This window comes from Gopherus evgoodei, chromosome 2 (genome assembly GCF_007399415.2).
Source record: "Gopherus evgoodei ecotype Sinaloan lineage chromosome 2, rGopEvg1_v1.p, whole genome shotgun sequence".
Classification (NCBI taxonomy): Eukaryota; Metazoa; Chordata; order Testudines; family Testudinidae; genus Gopherus; species Gopherus evgoodei.
This window is the reverse complement of record NC_044323.1, coordinates 177514058-177534736: the sequence shown is the minus strand read 5'-3', so window position 1 is coordinate 177534736 and position 20679 is coordinate 177514058. Positions and strand designations below refer to the sequence as shown.

The window sequence follows — 20679 nt, the reverse complement described above, 5'->3', positions numbered from 1 at the left end:
CTTGGGACGGGGCTAGCCCCGCGGCGGGACGCTGCTGTGACGCAGGGAGAACCAGGCTGGGGCCTGCAGCCGCTGCTCAGAGGCCCCCCGGGGGGGGGGATGCAGCGAGGGCGGGGCCTACGCAATGTGCGTGTGGCGGACAGGGTCCCCCTTAGCCGCTGGGGTGCTGCCACCGTCACAGTAGCGGGGGCGTGTACTCTCCGCGGCTCTGCCGAATCCAGCAGGGCGGCCACGGTTGCCATGGCGGCAGCGCGAGTCATTCACCCAAACGAAGGACGGCCCGGGTTTAAGTTCTGAGCCCAGAGTTCGGCGCAGCCAAGTGACGTCATACCGAGGCGTTGGGGAGGAGGCGGAAGCTATCGGGCTGCGGAGAGCTACGTAACACCGCCGTGACGTCTCAGGGCGGGCTTCGTGCGCCTGCCAAGCCGTGTAGCGCGTATGTGGTAGCTCGGTGGTCGCCGCCCCGCTGCGGCCGGAGCTGGAAGTGCGGCACCATGAGCAGCGGCCCCGCCGGCACCCCGGGGAAAGCTGCGGGATCCCCGCTCCCCGCCGGCAGGAAACGGGACTCGGTGGGGCTGCCGGCTCACCCCATTATCAAGGGTAAGGAGGGGGCCTGGCCCCGCCCCGCCCCGGTGTCTCCGCCTGTCTGTGTCTCCCGCCCGGGACCGCTGAGCGCCGCGCAACGGCCGCTGGGCGAGCGCGAGGGGCGGTGTCCGAGCCCCCCACCCCCCGTAGCGCCTCGGACACTGGCGGCGCGAGAGTCTCTCCCTCCCCAGTAGCACAGTTCGCCCCGGGAGTTTGTGGCCCGAGGCTGAGAGCTCAGCAAGATCGAGGGAAGGGTCAGAGATGTGCGGCTAAAGCGCTCCCGTGATGGCATTACAGAGGGGAGCGGGTGCACGTATTTAACAGCCATGTCTACACTCGAGTTTCAGGCCAGAAAGCCGGTGCTAATCGCCTGGTGTTAGGCAGAAACTTCCCTTATGGACAAGTCATTACCTAACTTTTCAGTACAGCGTTTCCTGTACCTTCCTCTGAATTAGCTCATAGTTGATTGGTGGCCATCTAGTCCTATAGCCTACCTCTGATAGCAGTGTAATCTGGGACGGCAGTTTTGATTATTTAATTTTTTGTATAACACTTGTTTTCTATCTCTTCCTCCTGGTGTCACTCTCCACTTCTGAGGTTGTCCTATCAAGGATAGCATTGTTAATCACTGGCTGGCATTGCTGCCTTTTCATTTTCTTTGTATCTTCTGCAGCTCAAATGCGAACAATTCATAGACCTGCTTCTTGCTTGGTAGCAAAACCGCTGTGATGGATGGCCTGATCTGTGTCTGATCTCCCCTTCATGTCTTTTCTTGCATTGCTTTCACCACCTGAAATGACATGATGTTTCTGTGAGGCCCACATTTTCACATTTAGGTGTCTAACTTTAGCTTTAAACCTCTTAATAGTAATTCTGACTTTCAGAAGTGCTGGACACTCACATTTGCTTTGAGTAAGTCAGTTAGAATCTTGGGAGCTCTACACATTGGAAAATTGAGCCACTTATTTAGACCCCTAACTTTAAGCACCCATATCTTCAAAATTTTGATTTAGGAATCCTTGCTCCTCTCCTTTCAATTTCTCTTTGGAAGTCACTTCTTTTGCCTTCCTCTACCATGCTGTCCACTATTCTGTTTTTTGTCCTGCTTCAATTTATATATTAAAGTATCTGAACTTACATGAGTCATTCAGTGATACTTTTTAGCATTTTACCATACACTCTGTATTTGTTGCGAACTTTGTCCATCTTTTCCATTTTCTCAAACATGAAATAATCTACTTATCTGTGGCAGGTAGGAAGTTTTTGTAGGTGAATTCCATCAACTGCTGAATCTAGGGTTTCATTTAAGAAAAATATATTTATAGGCATTATAGTTGCGAAGAAAACCTTCCAGACTAGTTCTAAACTGATGTAGTACAGTCTTCTAGAGTTGTGGATGTGCTTTCACTGATGCTTACAGCTTTCCCAAACTGTTGCGAAGTGGAAACTGACAAGAATCAAGTTAGTTTCACTCTACTCTGCTTCTTGTCAGTTATGTGGAGCAGCAAAGACAAATACTGCAGCTGTTCTTTGGGGATGAGGCCTCCAATAGCGGATGATAGGTAGGGGAATGGAACCCCCTCATGCACCCTCGTAGCAGCCAGGAAGGTCTGGGATGGCAGAATATTCTTTTTTTGTGGCATTTGTTTTAAGATGGTGGGTTTGTTGAATTAGCCAGAAAAAACATCTGATACTATCATAGCATTAGTTGAAATTTTGTATTAGCTTGCTTGTCCATTGGATAATGGTGTTTTTTTACTTTTCCTCCTTTTGAAATATTCAGTGCTTCACTATGTTGTTTTTTACCTAGTATGGATTGTGTCTTTAGAAAATTAAAACTTTGGATTTCATTACTCTTCTAGACATTGGAGAAATTCATTCCCGACTGCTGGATCACAGGCCAGTTATTCAAGGAGAAATACGTTACTTTATTAAAGAATTTGAAGTAAGTATTTTGTTTTAAAAGAGAAGATCTAGTATAATTATGAAACTTCATTTAGCGTGCTTTTATATTACCAGTGGGCTGTTATATGTATACACTGAGATTTGAAACAATTTTTTAGCACCTTCTTTGAAAATCTTGTTTGACATGCATTTCCTGCCCAGAATAGATGTATACTACTACTTTGAGTGATGTCTCTATGGGTGCTCCACTTGTAGGTGCGGCAGCAGCTCCTGCACCTGGGATCAGCAATCTTCATCAGCAGTGCCTGTCAAACTGCACATGCATATCTCCCTGCTCTCACACTGTGAGCAGGACATATAGAGAGAGCTGTGCAGTCCAGCTGCCCCCAGTTCCTTCTCTACCGCCTTCGGTCTTGGATGGAATCTGCAGCCGAGCCCACTTTTCCTGTTCCCTCAATAGATAGTGCCTAATCTGTTAGTTGTAGTTAGTATTTTCTTCTCATTTTCCTTTCTTCTATCTTAAAAAAAACAAAAACAAAAATTTTCTTTTTACTTTACCTTTACAATTATTTCATAGCTTAGTTTTTTCTTTTCCTTGCTTCATGCCCTTCCAGACCGAGAAGCTGTTTTCCTCTCACCATTATGCCTGGATCCCCTGGGTTTAAGAGGTGTGTCTCTTGTGGGCCACCTTGCTGGTAATGGATGGCTACTTGCAGAGTATTCCCTGTCTGGGAGAAGGACACATCCCACAAAATTGTTCCCGCTGCCACGGCCTGACAGCCAGAGCCAGAAAGGACCGTGACATTGAGTTAAAATTTCTCTTCATGGGGAAATTGTTATGACCTGCATCGGATCTGGGCCCGGACTCTCCTCCTGTGAGGCCCTCATGCTCTGCCAGGTTGTCTGCCAATCCTCATTCCCCGCATCCCTTGAAGAGAAAGTAATCTCTTTCTTGCTAGGACTGAAAGAAACGGACTCCCTCCTCAAACTTTGAGGCACAGCCTGTCGGAACACAATCCCCTGTGAGGTCAGTTGCCTCAACATCATTCGACAGGAGACATAGCTCCAAGGCCTGTCCAAGTTCCTCTGATAGTGATACGAAGAAATTGTCCAAAGACCATTACTGGGCAGACCTACGGTCCTCAGCCCTGTTTCTCAGCTCTGACCGACTTCAGGAGCTACAGCACTGACAAAACCGCCGGCACTGGCATTCTTTTCGACACCAGCCAATTGCTCAGTACCGGCCACATTAACACTGACCAATCTCTTGTTCCATCTATGGTATTTGTTGCTATATAAAGAACAAAATAACTTAATTTTCCAGACACCTCCAAATGTACAAGTATACAATAGGGTATTATAGGTGAAGTACAAATATTTTATTTATTTATTTGGAAATGTACCCTGGCGCTTATCACCAATGCATCTTGGTCACTCTATATCAATACAAGCAATCAATTAAAAATGATCAAAATATAACAACTGCTCGTTTACAAACATGCACATTCACTGTTATTACAAAAGTCTCTCAAAAGCTTTGGCTGGAATATAGTGCAGTAATCTAGTCTAATGTTACAAAGTCACTGATGTGGATGAATCATCAGAGGAATGGTTGCAGCCTCCTGGTTGGCTGTAGATGGAAAGGCTCTGTATTGCAGCAAATATCTGAGATTTCAGGAGAGCAGTGGATCCATACTGACTCTGAATGCTGTAAATGAAGAACTTTTTTTAAGATCCAGAAAGTATGTAGTAAATATATATAGTACTATCACATTCATCTGAATCTCCTGGGAGACATATGAAACTTTTGAATATCTGGGCATTCAGATAAATAGAAGTACTATTTTGAGCCTGGTTCTAGCTGTAGGCTGGGAGGCAGTAAACAGCTGGGAATGGCAGCCTGAAAAGTCACTTGGGCTTTGCTTTACCGTCACTGATGATTGCAACATCAGTGACATCCCCACCACACTTTTTACTAGGAAGGGCCATGACCCAGGTTGTGAGGCTCTGTGATGGAAGAGGAACACTGACTCGAGATGCAGCTGTGGATACAGCTGGTTACAGGAGCTGTGCTTTGAACTTGACACAATTTTGTGTCATGGAACCACTGTGTGAGTGGATACATTGTTATATTGGTGTAGCATGAATTACACATCATGTTTTCTATAAACAGAAGGCTCTGTATATCTGTCCTTAAGAATGTATTGCTTGTGATTGATAGGAATACATGGGGGACATGTGGATTCGGATAACTAGGATTTTTCGATAAAGGGAATTCAGATAACTGGGAGTGTAGTGTAGCTGTTTAAAAAATGTGATTAGATCAGGGGTCGGCAATCTTTCAGCAGTGGTGTGCCAAGTCTTCATTTATACACTCTAATTTAAGGCTTCACATGCCGGTAATGCATTTTTACGGTTTTTTTAGAAGGTCTCGCTATAATCTATACTATATAACCAAACTACTGTTATGTAAAATAAACAAGGTTTTCAAAATGTTTCAGAAGCTTTATTTAAAATTAAATTAAAATGCAGATTTTATTAGTTTAGTGTGATCCTTGCCCTTGCTTTTCCTTGCTGAGTTTTCCAATGTCTGGCACATATTTGGATACTTTAAGCTGCACACAGGCTTCTGAGTGATCACTTGTTAACCGGCTCAGAGATTTCATGTGTGAAAATACCTGTTCACACAGGTATGTGGATCCAAATGCTGAAAGCGTTACAAAAGCAATTTTCTTCAAACAGTTAAATTTCACTGGCAGAGATGTCCAGCAGATCGGAATAGAGGCCCCATGATCTCTCTCGGTGGCTTCAAATGCGCTCCACAGATCCACAAACTTTGATGTCCACAATTCTGAGCTTTTTAACTGAATGAGTTGCATTTTGAAATCTTCAACAACCATCCACTGAAATACAGACAAATCCAAGTCACTTTCGTTGAACTTTTCAGGTTTAATTAGAAAAGAAAGCATTGGGCCAAAGCGCTGGAAATCTTGAAATCTGTCAGAAAATTCTGATTCCAGTTCTTGCATGTACTTTTCAATCTCATCGACATTGACAGTGCAACGTGTCGATAGCTCTTTTATGAGTTGGAAGCAGCGGAAAGTAGAAGTTTGAATATCCCTGGAAAAAACTGCTAGTTTCACAGCAAATGCTTTCCAGGCTTCATAAAGATCCAGAACTGTTTGCCCTGCACCCTGGAGACAGAAGTTGAGTTCATTTAGGTGAGCGGTGATATCAGTTAGAAACATGAGCTTACACAGCCATTTGTCATCATCCAGTTCAGGGTAGTTTTGTTCTTTTTCCGACAAAAAGGCCTTGATTGCATCAAAACAGTTTACAAAGCGCACCAAAACCTTGCCACGACTTAGCCACTGAATGTTGCTGTGAAGTGGGATGTCGTTATAAGCACTGTCCATCTCTTCTAGCAGTGCTTGAAATTGTCTGAGTCAAAGTAGATCGAGCAACAAGGAAATTCACAATTCGAACCACTGTAGTCATCACATTATTAAGCTCTGAATTAGAAATTTTAGCACACAGGTTTTCTTGATGGATGATACAGTGAAATTTGACTGTCGGATGGCCAATTTGATCTTCAAGCAACTTTATAAATCCCTTCTGTTTTCCGACCATGGCAGGAGCACCATCGGTTGTCACACAAAATATTTTTCTGATATCAACTCCTTGTTCTTCAAAATGGTTTACAAAACTTTCTGCTATATCTTCCCCCTTTGTTGTGCCATGCAGGGGTTTTAGGCAACAAAGTTCCTCTTGGATTTCATCGGAAGCACAGTATCTTGCAACAACAGCCAAACATGGAACGTCGTTTATATCCACACTCTCATCAATTGCAACACTAAACGCTGTGTATTTCAATGAAGTCGTCTGCTTTTCATTAATATTTTCTGCCATTTCACTTATGCGTCTCTCAACTGTTCTGGCAGAGATGGGGAGTTCTTTTATTCTAGATATGATTGTATCTTTATTTGGCAAATCACTGAACAAAATCTCCGAACTGCTGAGAAAAACTTTGTATATATTCCCCACCTGTAAATGGCTTTCCGTTTTTTGCAATGCACTGTGCAATCTTGTAACTTCCTTCTGTAGCTTGATTTTTACTTATACTTAAGCTTTTAAAAACACTACCTTGCTTCTCATAGGCTGCTACTGCCTTTTTGATTGATTCAGTCTTGTCTGCTTCGTCAAGAAAAGTTTTCTCGTGCTTTGTTTCAGAATGTCATCAAACACGACGTGCGACAAACAACACTTTCATAACAGAAAGCACAAATAGCACGGTCCTTCTTTTCAATAAACCCAAATGTATCTGTCTAAGCAGGCTGAAATGATCGGACATCTAGCTTCACTTTCTTAGGAGCTGCCATTTTGTCAAATGTTCCTTTCAACTCTCAATGGGGAAAAAAATGGCGATAGAAGGCAGGCACAAGGTCAAACACAGTGTGGTCTGAGATAAGCAATTTTAAGATGGGGGTACTGAGCTGCACCCTCTCTTCCCTTGTGTGCAACCCTCACTGTCCCAGGCTGGGAACAGTGGGCCACAGCAGTCAGGCTGCAGAGCAGTGATTCAAGGCCAGGAGAAGAGCCCAGGGTGGCCTGCAGGGACTCCAGGCCAGAAAGCAGGCTGAGTAGGGCTGGAGATCTAGACTGGGCTGGCAGGAGGTCAGCAACTGGAACCCCAGATTGGCAGCTGAGGTGAGTGAGCTGGCCCCGGTAGGGCTGAGCAGGGCCGCAGGCCTTGACCCTGTCTGGAAGGGTGCCTGCACAAGGTAAGTGGGGCTGCCGCAGGGGGGACCCTAGCTGGCAAAGGGCCAGCAGCTGTAATCCCAGAGTGGATGCAGGCTGAGCGGCTCAGCCTGCTGCCACTCTGGGGTTTCAGCCGCGGGCTCCTGCCAGCTGGGATCTAAGCCCCCTGCCAGCCTGGGGTTCCTTCCCCCCCGGCTGGCAGTGGGTGCTGAGTGGGGCTGCGGCAGGAGGACCCTGGCTGGCAAAGGGCCAGCAGCGGGAACCCCAGAGCGGATGCAGGCTGAGCGGCTCAGTCTGCTGCCGCTCTGGGGTTTCAGCTGCGGGCTCCTGCCAGCTGGGGTCTCAGCCCCCTGCTAGCCTGGGGTTCCTCCCCCCCGGCTGGCAGTGGGTGCTGAGTGGGACTGGCAGAGGGTCCCCGCTGGCAGGAGCCGGCGGCAGAAGGTGCCGGAGCGACGGTGTGCTGAGGCCCTCAGCCCGCCCCGCGTGCCATTAAAAATTGGCTCGCGTGCCACAGGTTGCTGACCCCTGGATTAGATCTTCTTTCTCTTCTGTCAGCCTCCCTCTACCCCCCCCCCAAAAAAAAAAGGTTTTGAGAGAGTTGAGGAGTGTATCAGTGAGTTTTCCTTGATAGTTTATGCTCATAACTCCCAAACAAAGTGAAAGTAATCAAATTGTGTTTGGCACATAAAAGGCTGTTCTCTTAATGTGTGCATCTACTTCTGTGTGCTGGTTAGATCCACATAGTTATTCGTTTGGTCTAATGGCTATTTGAAAATATCTTTGCAGTGGAGTGTGCTATATCTAACCTTTGCATAACACCTCATGCTGTGGTCTTACTGGATCTCAAGCTAAACCGGGTCTGATTGGGTCATTAGTTCAATGGGGGAATGTGCTGCTAGATAAGATGCAGTATATGACAACCTTAATTCATAGCATAATTTTATGGGGATCATTATGAGAACTGAGGTGTTGAGCCTTAAAAATAACATGAGCATTTGTGGATATAAGTGCTGCAAGATCTTTCAATATTGATGAAGGAGTTAGCCCAGGTATCCTGGCAGAATTCCAACTTGGTTAACTGCTTTCTGTACACATACTAAACCTACCCTGCAGTTTTCAAAAAGTACAGTATTCTTTACTTCCAATCCTACTCTGTTGTACAGGTGCTGGTCATTGTTTTTAAACAGCTACTAGTTTCATTGGTGGGTGATATTATCTTGGTTATACTATGACTTATTTTGCAAATGAATCTTTGTGGGAGGACCTCTGCACCTGGTGGGGCTATGTGCCTGTGTGGAGCCCCACTGGTGTCAGTGGAGCTCTTCATGAGTGCAGGGGTCTGTCTGTATGGAGCAGTTTGCAGGTTCAGCGCATGAATATATTTATGAATCTTTCATCATGAAGGATTCCTGACATGCTTTACAGAGGTATTGTGTGTGGAAACTGGTACAGAGCCTGCCTGCATTATCAGCAAAGAATCCTGTGGCACCTTATAAACTAACAGACATTTTGGAGCATGAGCTTTCGTGGGTGAATACCCACTTCGTCAGATGACATGCATCTGACGAAGTGGGTATTCACCCACGAAAGCTCATGCTCCAAAATGTCTGTCAGTCTATAAGGTGCCACAGGATTCTTTGCTGCTTTTACAGATCTAGACTAACACGGCTACCCCTCTGATACTTGATACCTGCATTATGATATTCTAACCAATGCTTTTAGTCATAATTTCACTGACCATCAAATTTATCTCCATTTTTAAAAAGAAAATGTGTTTTGAAGTAATTTAGTTGTTAGTGTTCTATGATGAAAATGTACTTATTACTTTCTGTGGATTGTTCGATTTTAAAAACAAATCCAGGTTTAATATATTGTATAGTTAGTTATTTGTTTGTTTGTTTTATGGATGTCAACAATATGATTAACTTCTTGCAGAATACACTGTTGTTGATCTTTTATATTTTACAAAAGGTCAGAGAACAGTTAAAGAATGATGACTTGTATCCAGCTAAGAACAAGGTTGATATATTGTTGAAGGAGAAAATTTTTGCCAACTCAGTTTTGAATGAGTGAAAAATAATTGCCACAAGATGGCAGCAAAAGTAAATAATATTCTGATTTTTAAAAGATTAATTCTAAGAATAATTGTTTTCACACATCTAGATTTTGAAGGAAAAGAGTATGGCATTGAAAGGGTAAGATCAACATCGGATTAGGCTGATATAATATGAAGACTTTCTTTAATATTTTTGCTCAATTTTTCCTTTTACAAACATTGTTTAATAAAATAATGAAGTTGTCAAGCTGTCTAGAGTAGCTCAAGCATAAGCGCCACCTTCAGGGGAGACTGTCAAGGATCAGAGCACAAACGCTAAACTGGTTGTATATGTTCTGTAATTAGATTTCTCCAACCAGTTAACAAGTGTGAACTCCTTATGCACTATAACAGCCTTAAGATAGTCACAGACAGTCCCCTTTGGCAGTCCAGTCTATCTTGCTATCCACACAAGCCTGCCTTTGTTATAGATAGTCCCTTACACCAAAAATCCCAACTGATCCCCAGTCCCAAAGGACCAGTCACTTTCCCCAGGTCAACTGAACTTCAGATCTCAAATCAAAGACAAGGTGTGTAGACAACCTTATAATATTAACTAAAGATGTATTGAAAAAGAAATATGAGTTCTGGGGGAATTCTACGCCAAAAAAATTAAAAATTCTGTGCATGATATTTTTAAATTCTGCAAATTTTGTGTGTCAAAATAACACTACATAATCATGCCAGTTTCAATTATTTTGGTAATTTATTTAAAAATGCCTGTCAGCAAGTATGTCTGTAACAATACAGACACACACAAATTCTGTCAGGAGTAAAGAATTAAAACAACCCCCTATGACAATCCAGTTCCTGTTTCTCTATCCCCTCCGAACCCAGCTGGGGGACCAGACACGCACACCTCCTTCTTCCCAGAGCCAAGCCATGGGGGCACCCAAACCCAGATACCCGCGCACACACCTAGAGCCCAGCTACAGGGATTCCCCTTGCCCAGATACCTGCAGCCCTTCCGCCCCTCACCCCCGAGCTCAGAGGGAGAAACAGCCTGATACTCAGTCCCATGTTGTGTAGCATTTCCTGCACACTGCCATCTCCTTCCCTCAGGACATGTGGGATCTGTAGCTGCCAGGAACCCTCTCTCTCTCTCTCCCCTGGCAGTGTCTTCTATGTGCGAGCTGGGCTCTGTCGGGTCCAGTGGCTCTTAGTGGTGACCAGCAGCACTGCAGCCCATTTCTGTGGGGGAAAAGAAATTCTGTGTGCACAATATTTTCTGCAAAATTCTGCATTGCGCAGTGGTGCATAATTCCCCCAGGAGTATTATTTAAACAGTTAAAGCAGGTAAACATACTCACAAATGAGATACAGTTTTCAGTTCTAAAGGGCAGCAGTAGCTGCTATAATATGCAAGCTCTGTATGTGCTTTAGGGTTAACCCATGCCAAGCAGCTTGGGGATCCCGTTCTTATATTTATAAGTATTGCCCTCTCCAAATTCCTAGCAGCACAGGGATTAAAAATCGCTTGCAAGAAAAATTATCCCCTTCCAATAGACCTCAAACTGATGGGACTAGAGTTTATGCACACACTTGCTAGTGTGTGTGGAGGGGCAATCAGTCTTTTTTTGTCCACTGATATTCCACAATAGCTTGTCTGATGTCTATTGGCCTTCTTTTGTTGCGGAGGAGATGATACCTCTTGTGATAAACTACCCTGACTGTGGGGTTTTACAGTTTTCGCAAACTTGTATAGTTAAAAAGCAAATATGGAAATATTACCTTATAACATAAGATACAGATATTATAAGTAAGATTAATATATGCAGCATTCTGCAAGCATTTCATGAAGTCTAAACACATTCTTATAACTCTAATATCTATTTTAGCAATACTAAAACAAAGCCGAGGCAGACTGGTTTCCAGCTATGCATTTGTCCATGTTCAGTGAAGCCGAGGGGTCTTGGCATGAGCTGGCACCTGGTCTGCCAGCATCACAGAGGTGGTATGCCCTTTAACTTTTATACTCTGATGGAAAAACAAGGTGCCATTTTAAGTGTATTTAATTTGTCTCCATGCTAGTTTGATGAGGCAAATCTATAAATTTATATCCATTTTTCCTGCCAGGAGAAGCCCACTTTGCTCCATACACACATTTTAAAATTGCTTTTCACCAAAGTTAACTATTGTCTCTAATACATAAATATCCTGTGTAGCTCTTCGAAGGATTTATCACTTCAGTTTAAGTTAAGGACTACAAGGATAGGGTAGACTTTCCAGCCTTAGGGCTTGGTCAGAAGCAGACTTAACATAGGTGTCGGATTACATCTAAGGTTTCATTGTGCTAATTTCAAGTATCCTTAAATTCTTGCTGGAAAGCTGATTTTTCCATCGCTCTTATCTTTCTAGTAAGAACCACCCTTTCTTTTATCAAAGCAAAGGATAGTTTACACTTTCACTTTTACTTAAAGCGGTAAGGCTTAGACGTAGGCTATGTCTACACTAGCATAAGTTATGTCGCTCGGGTGTGGGGGAGAGAGAAACACCCCTGAGTGACATAAGTTTCACCAGTATAAGCACCGGTGTGGACAGAGCTGTATCAATAGGAGATGCTTTTCCGCTGACATAGCTACTGCTGCTCATTGAGGTCGTTTAATTATGTCAACGGGAGAGCTCTCTCCCATCAGCATAGAGCGGTTACATGAGTGAGCTTACAATAGCGCAGCTGCATTGGTACAGCTGCGCCGCTGTAAGTTCACTAGTATAAACATGGCTTTAGTTTAGAGTTTCTTTCAAAAGCTGACACTTACCTCTAGTTTTGCAGAGTGGTCTAGAGCTTCAGGTGTGAGGGATGTTTTCTTTAAGTGATAAACTAGCATATGCTAAATAGTGACCTTTGGTGAGAACACTAACATCCCTCACTGATAAGAGCTTCATATTTGGAGGGATTGTAATCTAGTGAATATTGGACTAAGGATCAGGAAATCTGATTTCTATTTGTGACTCTTAGAGCAAGTCATGTAACCTGTCTGCATTTCTGTTTCCCAATCTTTAAAATGGGAATAATTATGCTTGACCACATTTATGAAGTACTATGTAAGAGTATTATTAGTTGCTGTATTATACTTTATTTTATAGGCTGGTGATTGGCAAATTACAATACAGGCATGGTTACTTGCAGCTCTACCTGCCAAAATGTAAAGACCAAGCTACAACAAAGTCCAGGATAACTTTATGTATTTTTGATTTCTTGGGATAGTCCTGTGTTGCAGATCAAGCATAATTAAAAAGAGCAAAACGCCACCAGAATAACAAGGCGATAGTGGTGAGGTGTTACTGGAAGCTTTATTTTAAAAAGCCTAAGCAGTAGAGCCTAGGCAGCTCAACTAGTAAAATCCCATTAGCACTGGGTTTGCTGATCAGCAGTGAGTTCAGAAGGGATGCCACCTGTTTAGTCATTAGCATTATATTATCCTTTAGTTTTGATTTCACCACTATACTTCAGTGTCAAAATCTTATTTGCCTTGATTTTGGCCCTGGATCTTTGTCAGTTCATGTACGCTGCCAGTATTATCACATTGCTAAACTAAAAGTGAAAGCTATCAAAAGGTAGAACTATTATCATTTAATTGGTCTGTAATCTTTTATTAATCAAATCTGTAAGTGTGATGATTTCAGCTCTCTTGCCCTTATCTTGTTATACCCAACCTTTGTTATAAATCTCAGATATCTAAGTTACTATGTTTTCTCAGTCCATCATATGTTGTTATAAATAACTTCAACATTTGTTTCAGGGAACAGCAGTGTTGCTACATTGCACAAGAAAGAAGGGCACTTTCACGTTTGTTAATAAAGCTTCTTTCATCTGTGGTATAACAGTGGTAAATAAGCAGATGTGATGTGTTAAGTGGCAGTGATCTCTCTCATTCACTGTGATGAACTGTGCTAAACTTAATAGTTTATTAACTTGGGAACCACATTATACCTGCAAAATGGATTTTCATATTAACCCATGATTGCCACCTAACTATCCATTTGATTCCTGTTTGTTTTGTATGCATCACATTAAAGCTAGTGGGGTCTCCAGCTGTAGTTTACTCCAACTAAATAAAATGTTTGAGGCATATTATAGCTATTTAAGAACAGTGTGGTATGTTATTACAAACCTTAAAAAGTCCAGTTAGAGCTAAATAGTTACAAATAGCTTCATATGAGTATCAGTTAATGAAGTATGTAATACATGAAGAGCTTTCCTTTTTCACTTTTCCTAACAGGAAAAACGTGGCCTCCGAGAAGTGAGAGTTCTTGAAAACCTAAACACCATGATCTATGAGACAAATGACCAAACTCTCCCTAAATGTGAGCAGGTGATGCATGGCGATCTGAATGAAGTGTTGAAGAGATGTAAGCAAGAAACCATTGTGTTGTTTTTTTTTATGTAATATTTTAAAAGGAATAATTTGGAATAATTTGAACTCAGAATGATCCTTACTAAAATTGCTATTGTATAATAAGTCTTAAACATGCAAAAGTTTAATTCTCAGCTCTGTGCAACTTTAAAAAAGACTTACAGAACTTTGGTCTTATCCAGTTACCAGTACCTGTTAATGTTACTTTATAGCCTTTCCACTGACTTTTAAGTGGGAGTTTTCAGATCCTAAGGGTGCAGCCCAACCTGCTATGTAAATGGGAGGCAGTGTTGCCTGATAGATAGAACACAGGACTGGAACGTCAGTGCTCTGAGTTCAATACCAGGCTCTGACATCCTGTGGGATGATCACAGGAAGTCACTTCACTTTTTTGTGCCTCATCTTTTCAATCTTTAAAATGGAGATAATGATCTCCTTTGTAAAACAACACTGTGTGTATGTTTGTTTGTTTTTTTTAAGAAGCTCTTAGGGCACTTTTCATCCATAAATCTCAAGGTATGGTTTTACAAAGGAGCTCATTATCTCCATTTTAAAGATTGGGAAATGGAGGTTCAGAGAGATGAAGTGACTTGCCCATGGTAACCCCGCAGGCCAATGCTAGACTCTGGAATTGAACTCAGGGCACTCCTCCAGTATTCTATCTACCAAGCTTCACTGTCCCCCATTTGTACAGTAAGTTTGGCTGCATTTTTAATGTCTGAAAACTCCCACTGAAGTCAATGGAAGAGCTTTAAAGTAACATAACAGGAATTGGATAGGGTCAAAATGGAGCAAAAATTAACTTTTTGTTTGCAACTTGTTTAAGTTGCATACAGATGTGCGCGTTCTCATTCTCTCTCTCTCTCTCTCTCTCTCTCTCTCTCATATATAGATATATAATTATGACAAAAGATCATTTTTGTATGTGGATACAGTGCCAGTTTCCTAGTCATAACCATCCAATTATATTTTTTATGGCATAGACTTTATGTAATGTGCTCTCTAAGGTCTATATTTTACTAGCTTTGTCAGTGCCTCTATATTTTATGCTTTCATTTCAGCCAGCAGCACAGCCTTTCTTAGACACAAATTGGAATTAGGTAATTAGGTACAAAATTCAATCTAGCTGTAAAATTAGGTAGTTTAGATATGTTAATAATTATAACAAAGTGAAATATTGACTTGTAATATGTATAAACATGGTCTGTGGCATATATAGAGTAGTACACAGAAGGAGATACTACACATGTGTAGTAAAGATTGTAGAAAAATATTTATCCTTTGCATTCTTTGAGTAGTAGTATACAATCATGTAAGTAAAGCCTGTATCCAAATATACACACACTAGGGGGCATAGCAACCTTGGAATTGTCATTATCTGACTTCTGAGTGCTTGGCTGTGTAATCTATACAGTAGTACTACTGCTTTAATGATTATAAGAATAAATGAGTGATAAATATTTCAGAAAACTAAGTTTTGTGTTATTGAATGCAAGACACCTGTTGAGGGAAAGACAAGTCTGTTCCATTGTGCAGAGCATGTATGAAATATGATGTCAAACAAGTCTGAAAGTGGCTAGAAACACAGTTACCACTGTTGCTAACACATTTTCATAGAGCTAGGATCACAATGTGAGGAGACTAGCTCCAGTTTAAAAATGTTCTCCTTGTATAATTTTTTACTAAATCATTTATATTTGGGGAAAAAAAAGGTATCAGATAACCAAAACTTAGTATTCACCCCTTCTGGTTCTAGTTACTGGTTTTCAAGACTTTTAGATCTTTTCTGCGGTGCTGAGTAGTGCACAGTATCTTGTCAGCAATATTATGGAATATGGGCACAGGAGGACTTGGCTGCCTTTCCTGTTTGGCTTCTGGAAAGCCCAAGGGTGCAACTTAGTGCTCTGTGTCCACATAGTTAGCATTGTAGAGTGCTTCCTACAAATACTGGCAAAACTTTTCAATCCAAAGGTAACTGACCCCAGAGGGCAAAACCCACAGTCTTTTTGCATACAGTGATAGTGTCCCAGTAGCCTCATGCGTTTTAAGCCTCTTTCAGTCAGGCTTCTCTTTGAGCTGGGGCAGCTGATTAATAGGCTGCAATTTGTTTGTTTCAGTGCAAGCAGCCAACCATAGGATCCTCACACTCCAGCAGAGGGAGCAGGAAGAAAGAAAGGTAAAGACAGATGGGTGGATTTATAGTGTAACCTAAATATAAGACTCTCAAACTCATCCACAGCAAATCTGCTTGCTACCTAAAAATTCTTCAGTAAAACATGATTTAGGAATACATTTTTACTGTCATTTGCTAAAAATGCAACTTTCTGTGGAATGACATCTGCATATGTAAGAATGAGCTGAATAAAGCAGCCAGCAGTCTGTGTTATAGGAGCACAAGACTGATAGAGCCATCAGCTCCTCCCTCACTCTCCAAACGTATGGAAATGTCTTAAAATTTCCTTTTCAATATTTTCCCCCTCTTTGCTTAGAGTGGTATTTGTCACAGGAGAAATTAAAAAAACAAAACAAAAAAAACCCCACCTTATTTTCTGTGGAACAAAAAACACTCACGAATCTACCAGAATGGAAATGTAAAGCTTTCCTGGTTAGCTGAAAACAGTGAGCATGTTATTGCTTGTTGAAAAGGAAGCATTTCATGCTTGTGCGCTGGTTATTTAATGAAAGGCCATATTATAGGAATATGTGAATCATTGGAATCCCTCAATGGGCTGCACTTTGCTTGTTTGAATTACATCTACTCTAAACCTCAAATTTGGAAAATTGTACAAGAAATTAGTTTCCTATGGTACATCTGCATTTTCCCATTTCACCTTTCATGATTGTATTTCAAAATGGTACTTTATAATTCTGTGGAGATGCAGAAAATGCCAGAACTGCCATTCTGGCCCAGTCGCATGAACTAAGACGTGCAGTGATGTGTATCAGCAGGTGTTCAGATTTTTCCTTCTTTTTCCTTGCAATATGTCATGCTTTTCATGATCATCAGAGATGGCTAATCTAGCTGCAGTAGAGTACTGGCACTGTGTGAATAGTATCATGTCATGGGCCCTGCCAACATTTAGGTTCATTGTACCTAACGCTGAAATGTAGCTAGGAAACTAGATAAACCTACTGCCTCTTGTAGTTCTGCTGTTCTGTCTGAAGTGAAATTGAAAAAGGTGGCTTGCCTTGTTTCAGAATATTCGTATTACTGTATCTCCCTAGTCAAGTATCAAGTTTATAGCTGGAGCACTAATCGCAGCTACAGTTAAGGTTGTGTGCATGTTTCTTTTAAGGTGTGGTAAAACTTTAACTTCTTGGGATGAAACTTCCCAAGTCTGCAGATTGTTTTGGCTTTTTCTATAGTGCTAATGTCAAAATGGCTGGCGTTAGCAACTTGAAAGTAGTTGGGGAAATACTTCTCATTGAGGAGGCAAGTGCACTTTGAGTGTTCCAATGAAAATTGGTCTTGTTTGTGGTATTAGAGTTTGAAAATACTCTCTCCACTTGCACAATTCCACTTAGCTGCTATTATGAAACTTCTAAATGCACAGTACAGCACTCTTTCATACATATCTGATTAATTTAGGTGTAGAGCAATCTTTTATGTGCCACCAAAGGTGTCCGTTGTACAAGGTAGCGCTGTATGGGCTCTCGTCCTCATCTATAACTGGTGGTCTAGTCATATAGTTCCAGGTTGTGGAATGTGGTGTGTTTGGTTTTTTTCCCTATCCTCAAAGATAGGTAGGAAACCATAAAAATATTCATTCAAAAGTTTTGAGAACATGCCTGTGAATTGCATAATGCTTTTTTTTTCTAATTTTTTTTGTGTGTATGAGGTGGAGCAGTGCCTGTAGATAAGGTTACCTAACATTTCCAAGTATAAATCCCCATTTTCAATTGCTTTTAATTTTAAACATTAGGTGACATTTTCCATGTTTGGTCTCTGCCTTAGTTTGAATCTTTTTAATAGTTTCAACAAAAATAGTTCAACTGTTTTGAAGAGCAGGGTTAGGGGCAAAAATGAGTATCTTTGCCGAAGTGTGGGTTTTTTGGTTCATGTTTTTTTTTACGTGGTGGCGTTTTTGGCATTGCCAAAAATGTAACACATTCAGAACATGTATCACATATCTCAACAGTTCTCTAGAAGATCTCGATTTTGCTGCTGACATAGCTTTCAGTGACAGTTCAGCCAATATGCAAGTGAAGACTGTCCAGCATCGCATAAAACAGGGTTAATACTTACTTATGAAAAGTAAATCTGAGAAACCCAGCAACGCCCAACTCAAGTATTTGATTTATGAGGCAAAGGAATACAAGAAGTGAGTTTATTTTCATACCTTGATAGTAAAGTGCAAATCAGTGGCAATGCCCACAAGGAAATAACATCACAAATTGGCATGGTGGAAACTGCGTTGACCAGTTTAAACAAGATTTGGTCATAAAGAACAGACTGAATCTTTAACTCAAATATTGGTTCCATCTTAATGTAAAGATGTGACAACTGGAAATCTACTAAATAGTACAGACAGATATCTAAATGCCATGCAAAACAAATGCCTTAGAAAAACACTAGGTATTAAATGGAATCAATGTATAACAAATACCATGATTTGGCAGAGAGTTCAGCACCTTTTTATCTTGTGAAGTTCCCAGAAAAGAAGATGGATATATTTGAGACACGTTAAGAGTGAAACCAGAGAGTCTACCATATTGTGTGTGCTATTGGACAGCTGGAAGAATATGCAAAAGGAGTTGACCAAAGGAATGCCTCAGGACACCAGACATAGGGAAACTTATGGGACTAATGACAGCGGACATGCAAAGAGTGAGTCAGGATAGACAGAAATGGCACAGCCTTGTTTGGCCACTAAGCAACATTTGATGGTGCAGGAAGGGTTCAGAATTTTTAATAATTAACTGTTTTTGCAATGTAGAGCAAAACTTAAAATTTCATAAGGGGATAACAAGGTACCTTTTGCTATCCCTGTGAAAATCACTCCAGATTCTGCCAAATTAATGAACAGCCAGGAGAAATTGCCATTTCTACAGCATAGTAGAACTTGTTCAATCTGAGTGAAAGTCTATGACCTGTATTATGCAAGAGGTCAGACTAGATGATGGTCCCTTCTGGCCTTAAAATCTATTAAAGTATCACTTTCTTCTCTAATGGGTGGTCTACATTGAAGATAACTTCTCTGACAGCAGTAATAGGTTAACTCCTTTAGTTTAAGTGGTTAGAGGTCTGTGTTGTTGGTCTTGAAATCCTTTGTCTGAACCCTGATGATGAATGATATGTGATGGCTATTATGATTGCACACAACAGAAATTCTGAGGTTTTTAAAGTTATTTTAATAAAATAAAACTAAGAATGAGGCAAGGGTCCTACAAACAGCCTAATTGATTATGCAACCCTGCATCAGGAACACGCAATCTTAATTCTAGAATTTCTTGTCTTCTGAGTGCTTGGCTTTGCAAACTTTAATGTTTTTATAGTATTTGTTTAAATGGAAAAGAGATATAGATATAATCTCCCTTATCCCATTCATTGCAAACGTTTTTAGAATATGATTTATATATTCCTCTTATTTTATTTTATTTTATTTTATTTTATTTTATTTTATTTATTTATTTATTTATTTATTTAATTTAGCCGATTGGATCCTTATGCCATACCTGTCACTGTGGTACCCAATCATCTTGAAACCCATGATATCGTCTGTGTACAAGGAGCCATAGTGGAGTTGCATATTTAACCTTAACTCTGATTTATCTTGACTTTTGAGTTTCTAACAGTGCAACCTTACCACTCTCTTAATGTAGCTTTGCTTATGGAATATCTTTTTCATGTTCCAATGTAGTTGCATTGGTGTGGCTTAATTCACTTCAGCTTCAGAATTTAACAAAGGTCATAACATGGCTTTCTGTTTTTAAATGTCATCTTTTCTCTGCCACTGTCTCTTAGAAACTGCAAATGGTGCTAATCCAACTGTTTTGGATATTAAAAGACAGTTGAGGATTATTTTGTTTAAAAAAATTGGACTTGAAAATTCTTACTCATTCTATCTCTGGGTAAACAAAATGCATCTATATTTTATTCTTCCTATGAGTGTCATTAATTTTTTTGCAGTGCGATGTCACAGAACTTATATAAAAGTGTCTCTTTAATACATTTTCTTTTTAAATGGCTTTTTTCAAAATTTTTTTTTTTTTTTTTAAATTTTTGCCCAATACCACATTGCCATGAAATGCTGTGGGCATATTTGAACAGCAGGAAATTATTGGCTTGTCTAATACTTAAGACATAGATTCTTAATTATAGCTAACCAGGAGTTAAAATATGACTTTGCCTAATGATTCCTGGCTACATATCCTAGTACAATACTATGAATTATTTCAGACTTCTTTTCTGATCAGGTGTAGTTGTGTGTGCATATATGAACTTGCATTTCAATAGGGAGGCATTGGCATGTCATGTAGTATTGTATCCTTGTGTCTAAGATGTCAACACACAACAATTTAGGTCAGGATGCAACTTATTACATATATGATGATGCCTTATACTGTGGCCAAATAACATCTGTAAAGAAAATCATGGAGCTTCTGGTGTGTGGATTCTTTGATCATTGGATTGTGATTAGTAGGCAGTGCCGTCTTATATTTACTTAGGTCTGACTTAATTTGCTTTTTGGAACACTAGAATGTGCATTAAAAAATTGGTAAGCTTTCTATTTTAACATGCATTTTTAGGAACTAAGGACTTAAATTATAGAACTTTCAAAGTTTTTTCCATACAATGAAAGAATTTCTGTACAGGCAGTCTCATGCTGTTGAATTAGGATTGTTGCACAATGACAATACAGAAGTGAAGAGTTAAAATGAGATTATACTTTGAAAAACTACTCTGTAAAAAAACATTAAAGTGAGTTCATTCTTTGTGTTTCTTATCCAGTGTCAAACATTGTCAGTTTTCAAGTT

At 40.8% G+C, this 20679-nt stretch overlaps 1 protein-coding gene across 2 annotated transcripts in view; it reads left to right on the top strand.

Annotated features, from left to right (window-relative positions):
* The first annotated feature begins 369 nt into the window (after positions 1-369).
* BLOC1S5 (biogenesis of lysosomal organelles complex 1 subunit 5) overlaps positions 370-20679 on the top strand; it is a 37140-nt gene continuing 16830 nt past the window's right edge. The window contains exons 1-4 of one of the 2 annotated variants that reach the window (XM_030552377.1): positions 370-600; positions 2448-2530; positions 13567-13651; positions 15819-15877. In XM_030552377.1, coding sequence (XP_030408237.1) covers positions 495-600; positions 2448-2530; positions 13567-13651; positions 15819-15877 — 333 coding nt within the window. In that variant the 5' untranslated portion in view covers positions 370-494. Of the gene's footprint in view, positions 601-2447; positions 2531-13566; positions 13697-15818; positions 15878-20679 lie in introns of both variants that reach the window. The other variant, XM_030552376.1, reaches the window with a different exon arrangement.